General features: G+C 35.4%; 2 protein-coding genes across 2 annotated transcripts; both read left to right on the plus strand.

Annotated features, from left to right (window-relative positions):
- On the plus strand, positions 1,572–3,124 carry LOC109709458 (SAGA-associated factor 11 homolog). Its single transcript, XM_020231712.1, has 4 exons — positions 1,572–1,690; positions 1,802–1,881; positions 1,997–2,302; positions 2,840–3,124. The coding sequence occupies exons 2-4, from the start codon at positions 1,861–1,863 to the stop codon at positions 3,020–3,022; spliced, it is 510 nt and encodes a 169-aa protein (XP_020087301.1). The 5' UTR covers positions 1,572–1,690; positions 1,802–1,860; the 3' UTR covers positions 3,023–3,124.
- Positions 10,072–10,950, plus strand: LOC109709135 (ethylene-responsive transcription factor ABI4-like). Its single transcript, XM_020231201.1, has one exon. The coding sequence runs from the start codon at positions 10,072–10,074 to the stop codon at positions 10,948–10,950; it is 879 nt and encodes a 292-aa protein (XP_020086790.1).

Genomic DNA, 13,024 nt, shown 5'->3' on the forward strand with positions numbered 1-13,024 from the left:
AGAAAAGGAGGATATGAAGAAGAAGAAGGAGGCAACAGAGGCCGTTGTCCGGCCGCCGCCGTAGTTACCTCAGCCGGAGGTGCCTGTGAGGATGGCAAGATCCGCGTCGATCTCCCACGAGGAGCACCGCCCGATCCTCCTCCGCCGCGATCGCCCGCCGCATCTCCTCTCTCGCCGGCAACGAGGACGACGACTACTCTGACAAGCAGCAGAGGAAAAGGAAGAAGAAGAGGAAGATAGATAAAATTATCAATTCACCTTATTAATTAATCATGATTAATTATTTTAACTGTGGTAAATTAAATTTCTCTAATGGATCCTAACAACAGAATATCTGAAAATATTATGACTTTTGTAGAGATAACATTTGAAAATTAAACTTCTCAAAAATATATCTGCAATTCACTATATTTTCGGGAACCTATATGCAATTAACCCTTTTGATATGAGAGAATTTTAAAATAATCTGTAAAACTTTTTTTTCATGTTTGGAAACTTCTTTTGTAGAAATATAACTAAAAACACAATAATATCAATTCTATGTAATTTTACCATAAATTCACCTCTCGTTTATCTGCTTTTCTCTCTAACCCTCTCGCTATAAAGATGGAGTATTTTTTATCAAATGCAAAAAATAAAATAAAAAAAAAATCTGAACTAATTTAAATATTTTAGATGTTAATTGGGGCAAATCTTATGTAATAAAAAAAAAAAATCTAAATTAGATTATGGTGGTTAAATTCCGACGACTTATTCAAAATTTAGCGTGCAATTTACTCATCTCCAACTAGAGCTGAGCCCGATTCTGAACCAAAAGTACGAACCGAGCTTAACGAGGTTAGGTTCACATATAGGGATGTCTCGGGTTCAAGTCGGGTTTTTAAATACCCGAACCCGAACCCGAAAACTAAATTAAAATCCGTATCCGAATCCGAACCAGGCGGGTTATAAAAATCCATACCCATATCCGTATCCGATCAAAAACCCGAAACCCGTACCCGGATCAGGACCCGACGGATTTTAAAAATCTATACCGTTAAATAAAAATCTAAAAAATAAAAAATTATTAAATATTTTATATATTATATAAATAAATAAAAATAAAGTATGTATATATATAATTTATTCGGGTTTGGCTTCGGGTTCGGGTCGGGTTCGGATTCGGGTCGGGTAAATACAAAATCCATACCCGTATCCATATCCGTCGGGTTTTTATTTTCTATACCCGTAACCGAATTCATACCCGTTTCGCTCGGATAAACCCGCCCTGTTCGGGTTCGGGTTCGGATAATATTTCGGATATCCATACCCATTGACATCCCTATTCACATATCTTATGATTTATTTTATTTTTATTTCTATGGTTTTTTTTTTGTTTAGAAAATAATTTGGAATGATTAATCAAACCGCGCGGTTAAAAAACTGGTTAATAGGCTTGCAATGCCGGTTTGAACCGGTTGGAGCCGGAACCGGAATTCATGATAGAAGAGGTTTCGGGACCGGTTCGGATTTTGCCCGGTCCGGTTAACTCCGGACCGATCTCACCCGTAGCTCTAAACCCCGATGCTTCGAAGAAGAATCACGACGAGCTCTATCGCCCACCTACGAATCCCCCATTCTATTTCTAGCCCTAATTTCTGCTCTAAACTCACGAATCCACCAAACTCCCAATTTCGAAGTAAACAAAAAGGTTAGATTCATCCATTCATTTCAAATTCCTATTAATCACTCAATCGTTTCTTGTTTAACTATGTAATTTCGAGCCTCTTCTTTCCCCTTTCTTTTCTTTTTTTTTTTGTAGTTATTTTTTATTACAACAGGACGATTCGGATCAAGTTCTCTCCTTGATTGATCTGAAATATGTCATCTCCAAGATCTCAGGTGTAATTTCAAATGAATTAATTGCAATTATAAGGATTACATTTGTGTGTGTGTGTGTGTTTTCTTTTCTTTTCTTTTCTTTTTTTGATTATTTTGTATTGGAATTTATGTGCAGCAAGCTTCGGATTGCTTCGATGATCTTCTCGATTGCATTATAGCTGACGTTGCTTCGGAATGTCACCGAATTGCGCGGCTGGGCCTTGACCGGAATCTGGAAGAGGAGGAGGAGGAGCTGCGGCGGTCGGTGCAGGCTCGCGTGGCCGATCAGAGTAGTGGCGGGGAAGCAAATGGCAAGAATGTGGTCGACATATTCGGCCAGACGCATCCTGCTATCGCCAGCGAGATCTTCGAGTGCATGAACTGCGGCCGGCCCATCGTGGCCGGGCGTTTCGCTCCGCACTTGGAGAAATGCATGGGAAAGGTTGAAAGAAGCTAGAAACTCATTTCAGCTTTTTACTCGTAACTGGAAGATCTCGAGTTTCTCGGCGTTGAAATTGTCCATAATACGAGGCCAAATGCGCACGAACACTCCTTAATAGCTTCTTCCAGCTAGAAGTAAAAGCTTTAAATTTAAGCTTTTACTTTTGGAGCTCTGAAGCTCATGTAGCTTTAGTGGTGTCACAGAGAAGCTCGAGTATTTTCATTTGCCAAAATCTTGATTTCGTTTTCTCAAGTGGATGGGGCCTTTAGAAGCCAGGACAAACAGGCGCTTTTTAGCTACGTAGAACGATTTGCTTGTTTCTTAGTTTACCATATTATCTTTTCTTCTCTAACTTGGTTTTGATCATGGATTATTAAGAAAGCAGAAGTGTTTTTTCCTCATCTGCTACATAGATTGACGATTTCTGCCATTAGGAATATGCTTCTGATTTTGATCGTCTTGTTAAACGTAATGTATATTATCAACCATACAAAGAAATCTAATTTATGTGATTTTGAATCTCTTATGGGAATTCAGGGTCGGAAGGCTCGTGCAAAAGCTACAAGAAGCAGTACAATTGCACGAAACAGGCATTCTCGTGGCAGTCCGGTTTCAGTGTATGCACCGTATTCAAGTGCTACGAGCACTCACAGAGTTCCTAATGGCACCGTAGGTGGCGTAGGGGAGGAGTATGCCGACCACGCCTTTGAGGAGCCATGAAATCACTGTACAAAGTTTCATTATCTTTGACTCTTACTGGTCATGAAAAAATGATTGGTTTATAAAGTACAATGTTGTCTGGCGCTATTCTGTGAGCTCAATGGTTTCCTTGTTGCCTTCCTTTTGATTCGAAAAGGTTGATGATGTTCGTACAAAAACATCGGCATATCTCCTTGCTAACCTTGTTTAAATTTTGGTTCTGCTGAAATCATATCAGATGGCCATACAAACCTGTAAAGAAAACATATCAGAGATAGCAAGCGTGGTAAGAAGCAGAAATTGTAGGCACTGCGAGAGCCAAAACAAGCTCTGTTTTTTTGTTGTCAGCAAGTTTCTAGTATCATAATCCATCGAATTTTCTAGTATAAAAAAATACACATTAGATGTAAAAATTTTGTGAAATTTGTCAATATCAATCTTTGTGCATGACTTTTGGAGTCAGTTTGTACATTCAATTTTTAACCATTTTGATGTGGAGCTGATTTCAACATCAATATCTCAACAGTTATTTCAGGTTCCCATGTTCTCGAGTTGTGCTACCTTGAAAATCAGTGGCCTTCAAATGGTGTGCCTTGAGGTACTTAGCAAAGCATTTCACCTTTTCCCGCATCAATTCGCATTTTGATGCTTCTATTTATTATTGGCCATTCATGTGAAATCTCGAGTTGTTGTCTCTGAGATGGTGTTCAGTTTAAGCACCAGAAAAAGATGATCCTTAGGGTTAGGGTTTGGTTCGCGCTATCGATTTCTAATAATCCAATAGAAATAAAAAAATATGACGGTGTTTGACTAACACACTAAGTAATCTAGATGGTAATATTAGATTTACTTGGGAATAAGATGCATTCTAAAGTACTAATCTCTTTTTTTTTTAGGGAGGATGGGTATTTTTATATTAATAGATTGGTGTAATTATAATATGTCTAATCTCTTACCTGCCGGCTAGTTGGTATTATTTTTTTTTACACTCTAACCTCATATCTCTCTCTAAACTTATCTTTTCCTCTCTAAACTTCAAATCTTTTTCTCTTTCTAAACTAAGCTATTTCTCCCCCTCTTTTTTAAAATCTCAACCCTCTCATTCTTTCTAATCTCGACTCTATTTTTTTTCCTATTTCTTTAATTATACTTTTTTTTTTCTAATCTATATTCTCTCTCTTTTCTAAAAGATATTAAAATTTTTTTATAGTATTATTTAAAATTAATTAAAAAATAAATAAATTAATTATATATTTTTCTTAATTTTAAATAATATTGACTAAATAATATGATCGTGTGAACCAAATACTGAAATACTATATTTCTAGTAATAAGATGAATAGGAATAAGATTCTCGGATATTATTTTACTTCAAGTAATCTTTCATAGTGCGAACCAAATGCGCACTTAGATTAAAATGCTAAACCACATTAAAAAAGATTGCTGTCGGTATGCGATTTCTTTTCTATTCTGTTGGATCTGAAGTACTATGTCTGTTGTAACATAATGGTCCGAACAGGTAAGTTGAAGAGTTAATGTCAGAGAAAAGCAGCAAAATTTCCCTCTATGTGATCAAGTGTGATAAAAAATAATAATAATAATAAGGGAAGCAGTATCCATTTCTTATCAATTTGTCATATGCATTCCAGTGAACAATAGGATTTTATTTTGCATATCATGGTTGTTCATCGAAGCCCAAGGAGTTGTGGTGAGTGAAAATAGGCCTTAGTTATCAATAACTTAATGTGTGCGCATATTGAAATGTTGGAGCTTACATACTTTTGATTACGAAACTTTGCCAATTTTCGTAGCGAAATAATGGAGTCTCTTGTTTTGCTTTGCAAAACAAGATTTGCTAACATTAAACCAGTTAATGCGCAATCAACAGACCAGCTGGTTCTCTCATAGTATGACCCCTTCACGTATTTGATATGTAAGTTAAATTGCAGATCGGAGTTAGAGCAATTGACTAATGGCTTGATAGTTGGTATTCAAGATTCAAAGATCAAAACCTAGTTGTTTAACATATCTAGCTATGTTCATTTCTATAAAATATGAACTAAGTAGATAACTTGCTATCTTTCTCTTTCAAAAAAAAAAAAAGAAAAAAAAAAAAAACCCTTTCAAAAGTGAAACCTTTCCTTTAATGGATAATAAAAAACTAAAATTATGGAAAATAGACTTATCAACACAAGGTTGAGCTTGATGAAGGTGCATCAACATATCGCCCGGCCCAGTAATCCCTGAGACTATGGGACCAAATCTCGATGTGGTGTGGTTAACGGCTTAACGCCGAATCTGTTCATGGGCCAAATAGATCAAACAGGCCCGAACACTAAAGCCCAACCCACCAAGGCACGACAAGATGGGCTTTTCTTAAGTGTCTCACTTTGCAAAGTCTATGTTTGGATACTCCCGTTTTTAACCGAGAAAAATATTATTTTTATATTATAAAATTAAAAAAAAGGTGCTTTAATATTTTTTTTTAATATTAAAAAATTATAATTGTAACTATCAGCAGAGAAGCATGGAAGTCATATATAGGCTTCTCCGTTGGAGTGCAGGAAAATGGTTCAAATTTAACGAGTCGAAGCAATTTATTGTTATTTTTTTGGGGGGTAAATTGGTGTTGCGTATAGACTCTATTTCATAATGCTTACAGTTCCCTAATAAATTGCTAAAATCCAATGGGGGCAACATACCGTACTTATCAACCGTTTTTTATAGTAAAATTTTTTAAAGTTAAAAATATATTGAGCGTTCTCCTGATTTCAGGAGGCTAGTTGGAAAGCACGTTTCAGTAACAGTTTCTAAGGTTGGTTTAATTATTATTATTATTGTTATGTCAGAGAAAAAGTCTTTTTGGATTCTGCTCTGTGCTCTCTTTCAAAAAAGAGAACCTCTCGCTTATTCCCAATGCTTAATTTCTCTCTCCTCTATTATACCACGCAGCTCATGCATCGCCCTCTCTCATGCATGTCCCATTTCTCGATCTATCCATCGCAACTTAATTCACGTAAATTGTTACGACAAACGCACGAAAAACGAAAAATGGTGAATACAAAAAACTCAAATCACAAGTAAAAAATAAATATAACACACACAGATTTACGTAAAAAATTTGTTGTAGGAAAAAAATCACGGGCGAGTCGTAAATCCGAACCTAAGTCGATAATAGATTTCGAGTCATATCTAACATAAATATTAGTAAATATAATTACTCTTAGATAACGAGTTGTAACACCCTCTCAATGAGTAAGAAGTAATTCCTGTGAGATACAGTAAAATTTTACTTATTTACAATTATAATTTGATAATTATGTGTTCACGGAACTGCATATTCTAACTAAATTTGTTTGTTCTCAATTTTTTTTGAACTTAGAGATATTTAAGAAACAATGATCTTCTTTAATTAGTTTTGTAATTGTTTGGAGTATATATTTCGCAAAGTTTCATTGCATTATTACAAGACTGTGAGTCTATATATATAATGAATAATAATGACAAAATACATTTAATTAGTTGCTTTCAACAGTACAATACTGTTTGAGAAAGAATAAACCGAGATATAAGCGTGGTCAGTTAATTAAACGTGACATAAATAATCCGTAGGAAATGACCAAATAGCCGAGAGGAGCTTATTAAATATTGTTTCGATCGAAAGGTGCTTATTATTTGTCATGCACTTTTCTTCCCAACTAAGATTTTTTTTGAGCCTTACCAACCAAGCAAGCTTGCCAACAGAGCGCGCATGCACGTGACCAGCAAGAAGAGTAGTCCAATTAAAACTCGAGCAAATGCTTTTATATGTTACTAAAAATATATATTTTCTCAAATAATATTACTCGTAAGTTAGTAAAGCGAAAAAAAATATTTTAATAAAAATTTATAAATTAAATAAATAAATATGAATGTAAAGAAGAAAAAAAATAACTATATTTGATTATACTTAATAATATAAAAAATACATTAAAAAATATTTAAAATGGAATCACAACTCAACAAAAAATAATAAAAGAAACCGAAAAAAAAGTAAGAATTATATGAGAAGAAAAATTATTACATAGATATTATAAAAAAAANTACAAATTTTTAAACCCTTTGATCATTAGGCAAATGATGTCGAAAAAATTTGAAAATTGATTTCTAAGCACTTCAAGTGATATAGATCATGTTCAACGGAACCGATCGTCAATTTGGAAGCTCTATCATCGAAAACAACTCGATAGTAAACGGCCCCGTTTACTATCGAGAGTATTCTAGCTCAACTCTATATATATATATATCATGTGCGACATCGATGCGATATTTTAATTATTGTATAATACACTATGATAATAATCCAATATTATCAGTGTCACATTAGTGTCGGCTTGTATTTAAGAGAGAAAATATAGAAACCAACAATAAAATCAATAATAAAAAGCTCCTTGAATAAGCTTCTCAAGAGAAAAAATCCCTATAATAATATTGGGACAAATATTCTAAACATTTAAGACAAAAAAGAATCATCTTTCTGAAACAAAAGGAAACTTTTCGAGAAGTTAGAACGAATTAAAACAAACAAAAAATGTGCCAAAAATTAAAAAAAAAACACCTAAAAATGCTTTCCTAAGCTCCAAGCGAACAACAGATTAAATGTGAAAAACGAAAAAAGAAACTGCTGCTAGAAGTAGAGCTATAAGGAATCGAACTTTCTATTCTATTGCGCTCTCAATTCAACAGGTGGAAGATCAATAATCCTACAAAATTTTGTTGAAATACATGCATTCAATTATGGTTTTATTGGGAGATGAGGAGGGAACGGTTTTGGAAGATGAGGGGTTTTGGAGGTTGGGAGATGAGAGGGAATAGTTTTGTGCAATTATATGCATTCAATTGTGGTTTTATTGGGAGATAAGGAGGGAACGGTTTTGAAGATGAGGGGTTTTAGAGGTTGGGAGATGAAAGAGAGCAGTTTTGAAATATATATATATATATATATATATATATATATATATATATATAGCTAGTCTTCTATACTATCTATGGTACCGGGGCTCCGGTACTATAGTCTCGTTTTCGATCTTAGGGTGTTCAAATCAACGATCCATACAGTTAAAACTGATCTAAGGTACGTATTTAAAGTTTTTAGAAATAAAATTTTATATTTTTTTTGATATAGTTACTTTATGATCAAACCAATTCAAAATTGTCAACTTTCAATGGCTACTATGGCGAGTTTGGAGTTTAACGGTGTAAAAGAATCTAATTTTTTTCAAATTTTGATAGAAAATACTTTAAACTATCTAGATTAAGGTTAACATTCTTGATCTTGAATTTAAAAGTCCTATACTCAAATTTTAAAAATTATTCAATTTTCACCGTCCATTTTGACATAATTCATTTACTAAGTAAATGATGTCGAAAAAAACTAAAATTTTATTTCTAAAAAACTTCATATATCCTAGATTATATTTAACGATGTGGATCGTTAATTTGAACACCCTTAAATCGAAAACAACACTATAGTATGAGAGCTCCGGTACTGTAGATAGTATAGTAGCCTAATTCTATATATATATATTGGGTTAGAATACTTTTAGAAGTATTACCTTCTTGATGCTTCTAGATTTTTAGTTCTTAAATCTACTCCTTGATTACTAATAGTCTTTGGATCAAATACTATTCCATCTACCACCACCTGCCACCATCATTCCTACCTTATATTTTTCCATCCAAAGATTAAAAACTCAAAAATACTAACCATTTGATATTTTTGAGAGTATTCTAGTTCAATATATATATATATGATACTAGCATATAGACAAGAATTTTATGATATATTAAAAAAATCATTCCTTTCCATTAACCATACAATATATATAATATATTAGACTAGTTATTATTATTATATAAAAATATTGATTCATCAGTAATATTTATTTAAGAATGTTAGTTCTAATTTAGTAATAACTAGTGTAGAGACCCACGCGATGCACCGGGTAGATAATAGAAGCAAAATTTAAAAATTTTAATAAAATTTATATTTACAGTTTATTGATATATAGGAAGCTATACTATATTAAGCACAACTAATTTATATGACTAAATTCACATGGTAAGGGCTCCCGTGCGGACCAGCTCAGCGGGCACTTATATGGGCCGCGGTTCGTCTTCGCGGGACGATGCTTCTCGAAGGAGACAATATTCTTCAGAGGCTTTTCTTCTTCTTCTTCTTCCTCATCATCTTCGTTAACACAATGAGAGAAAGAGGGAGATGAGTGCAGAATAGGAGATTAGACGATGATATATTTTTTTATGGTGTATGTAAAAGAGTTACAAAAGAGAGGGGTGGGAGATTTATCGAGGAGGAGAGTGGATTAAAGTTATAAAATTCACTCATTGATAGAATATTAATATGGTGCATATAATTAAATGTTACACCTTGCATGTAATTAGAGAAGTGGGGAGGTGAGTTGGGTGTTGAGAAGAGGAGAAGGTGGTTTTATTTAAAGTTGGATTTAAAGTTGTATGTAATTAAATGTTGCACCCTACATGTATTTAGAGGAGTAGGAAGGTGAAGGGTTGGGCGTTGAGAAGAGAAGAATGTGATTTGATTTAAAGTTGGCTATGAGAATTAATTAAAGGTAACATGCCACGTGGCAGAAAGTATTGTGACTTCATATAGATTTATAGATAAATATAAAATAAAATGGGGATGTTCGATCGTTCCCACTGAATTTAATTACCCATGCAATGAGAAACCGACTTAGTTCCCAACCCAGTCCTTTTCTCTCCAATTTTTTCCTCCTCTGTGTGAATCCACTGTATCAGAATTGCGTCTGAGAAGTGAGAACACATTTTTTAATGCAACTCCTCCCATTTATCTGCACACTCTTTAACACACTCCTACACGGTGTATAGACACGCATCTTATTATTGACCACCGCCCTTGTCGCCCAAACATATACACTTGAGGAGAGAGAGAAAATTGGACGATCCAGTACTCCCTTTTTCCTGTTCCCCCTCTCCCTCTCTCCTACAACTCTTTTTTCTCTCTCCATCGATCTATCCCTTCTTTTCCAAAAATGGAAAGTGAGCACGAGTCGCAAGAGCCAATAGAACAGTATCACCCACTTCCCAGTAATAATCCGAGTCCTTCGGGGAGGAAGGAGGGGAAGGGGGGGAAGGGGAAGGGGAAGGGGAAGGGTAAGGGGGGCCCGGACAATGGGAAGTTCCGGTACAGGGGGGTGCGGCAGCGCAGCTGGGGGAAGTGGGTGGCGGAGATCAGGGAGCCGCGGAAGCGCACGCGCATCTGGCACGGGCCCCGCGCCCACCTCAACCTCCAGATTATCGCTCCATCTTCCTCCTCCTCTAATTCCTCCACTTCCTTGTCCCCATCCCCATCTTCCTCTTCTTCTCCTTCTGTTGTTGGTGCTTCTACTAGTGCTTCGTCTTCTTCGCCGTCATCGTACTCGGCATCCTCATCTTCGTCTTCTACGCTTCGCCCCATCTTACCGCGCCCTTCGGGGTTCCCTTTCCAACTCTTCCACCCACCACCACCACCACCACCCACTAATCCCACTTACACTACCAATCTTAATCCCATCATCTTATATCCCCACCCCAGTACTGCGACCATAGGTGGTAACCCTCTTACTGCAAACCCTATTTTCCCACATGCAGTAACCGCCCCAACCGAGACACCGCCGCCGCCGCCGCAGGAGCCGTCCTACGTGGCGGGGGTGAACTGCGAGGAGATCACTTCTCTAGCGGGCTCGGTGAGCTCGAGCCTCTCGCTCTCGTGCCCCTCCGTCGCTGCTCCGGCCTCGGCGGCGGCGGAGGAGGCGCCGCAGCCGCCGCCGCTCCCGGTGGCGGCGTCGCCGGTTTGGGGTTACGACGATTACGTGGCTGCGGCGGCATCCTGCTTGTGGGATGATGCGGATCCGTACCTGTTTGATCTCTAAAAAAACAAAAACAAAAAAAAAAAGGAGGAAGAGAAAGATTAGGCTATATGAATTCTTTTAATTTAATTATTATGTAGGGTTAGGGGTAGGGTTTCATTTGGTTATTTGGATATCTTTTATTTTTTCTTGCATGCATGGATTCAGAATTTAAGATTTTTTTTTTTTTTTGAATTCCATTTGGTTATTGCTTACTTTCCACATAATGATCAGAATTTCGTTGAATGTCACATTATTATTTGATTGATACTCTTCTGGTTTAAGAGACCCTACTATTGATCATTAATTCATTGGCAATTAATCCATGCAAAAGTCGCGCACTTGAAGAAAGTCTAGAGAGTTTTTTTTTTTTTTTTCCTCTCTTTTATTCAGAACAAAAAATTATTAGAAGACCTCATAGTAGAAGAAAGCCATGATTATTCAAACGGTCACATAACATGCAAGATCGAGTGCTATATTTGTTGGTCTGAGGATTTGTCAGTGGAGATCGAGCAGTGAAGAAGAAGGACAAGAAGAAGTATTTACATGTGAAGAGGAGATCATCCTCTTCAGAGGAAAATTGGCTGCTAAGTAGTTTCTATATTTCATGGTTATCTTTTCTATGATAATTCCATGAGAATTTTCCATTCTGTTGAAGTGAGGAACAACTAGTTGTTCTTGATTAATTAGCAACTACTATGTTTCCAATTTATTATTAGAGAATTATAAAGTTAGAATGCAGCAAGATCATTACTATTACTCAGATAATCTGCTGTACATTACCTTTTAATTATATTCTTTTTCCTGGCATATTATATGTGGTACATTTATGTGATCTTTGGATATGTTTTTTTTCGCTGCATGAATGAAGTACTCCGGAAAAAAAAAAAAAATTAAGAGCATGATAAGCAGGAGGGCGGTCAAACAATCTTGTTTATGAGATGAAATGTTTGCATTTATATGTTTATTCCCTTGTAGTTACCATATTTTTAATATCTGATCTAGTGTTGCTGTGCAGCTGCAATTAAACATATAATTGCATGTAGACAAACAGTTTTGATCCTTCATGCATGCCTTGATAATTGTACTACTTATGTATGATCTTTGTAACTCGGTATAACTAATTAATGAATCTCCTTTTATTTTGCTATCTTATTTAATTAGTTCTTGCATGGATAGAACATTGTTTACTGTTCATTAGTGCATGCCGATATTGTTTGAGTTCATGATGTTTCTATCATTCATCATCACTCGGGTGTCTAGTATTAGCACAGTAAATATACATTAATGATCAGCAAATTAACTATGATGTCTTATAGAACGATTGAAGCAAATTAGTATTATAGCATGTAGTGGTGTGGGATCGAAAAAAATGATACAGATAGTTTTGCACATAAAACTCCCTCTCATACCTCTAGCTCCGTTTAGTTCATCATCTATATCAATAGATTAAAGCTTATGAGTTACATTAATCACTCTCACAGTTGCAGTTTTTTTTTTTTTTTTACATCAATCATTATTAAAGTTGTAGTTTTTGGCCATGCACGATCTTTTGCTTGTACTTCATATGGAAGACTAAAATGGTTCTTAATTTGTCGATTATATTGTAGAGACTAAACAAGTTTTCATGCATGCCACTCAAACTATAAACTAGTGTGAAAACATCATTTTTCCGAAGCTGGTTTTACTAATACTGTGTGTTAATTTGTGCATAATTGTACATGCAGATTTTGGACTATTGACTAGGAAACTTCACATATCAACGCATGTAACTTCAATACTATACTTATCTGGTTTTTGTTGTATGATATTAAGTTACCTTTCCTGGCATGCATTAATTTGTGGCATTTTTTAGTTGCTGATGGAGTCTAGTATTAGATTATATTTACTTTGACAAAAATCAAAAGCTAAAAAAAAAAACAAAATACTTATACAAAATTTACTTTTTCCAAATAAAGAAGAGGGGAAAAGTTATATACTAATGTATTTTGTTGTTTTGACGTGATATTAATTACAATTTACAAAAGATCGAGTTTTTGCCTCGAACATTTTTCAGTCTCCGCACCTTCACTCAGAATATTTTGTTATTTTCGATGCA

Source organism: Ananas comosus, linkage group 4 (genome assembly GCF_001540865.1).
Source record: "Ananas comosus cultivar F153 linkage group 4, ASM154086v1, whole genome shotgun sequence".
NCBI classification, from domain to species: domain Eukaryota; kingdom Viridiplantae; phylum Streptophyta; class Magnoliopsida; order Poales; family Bromeliaceae; genus Ananas; species Ananas comosus.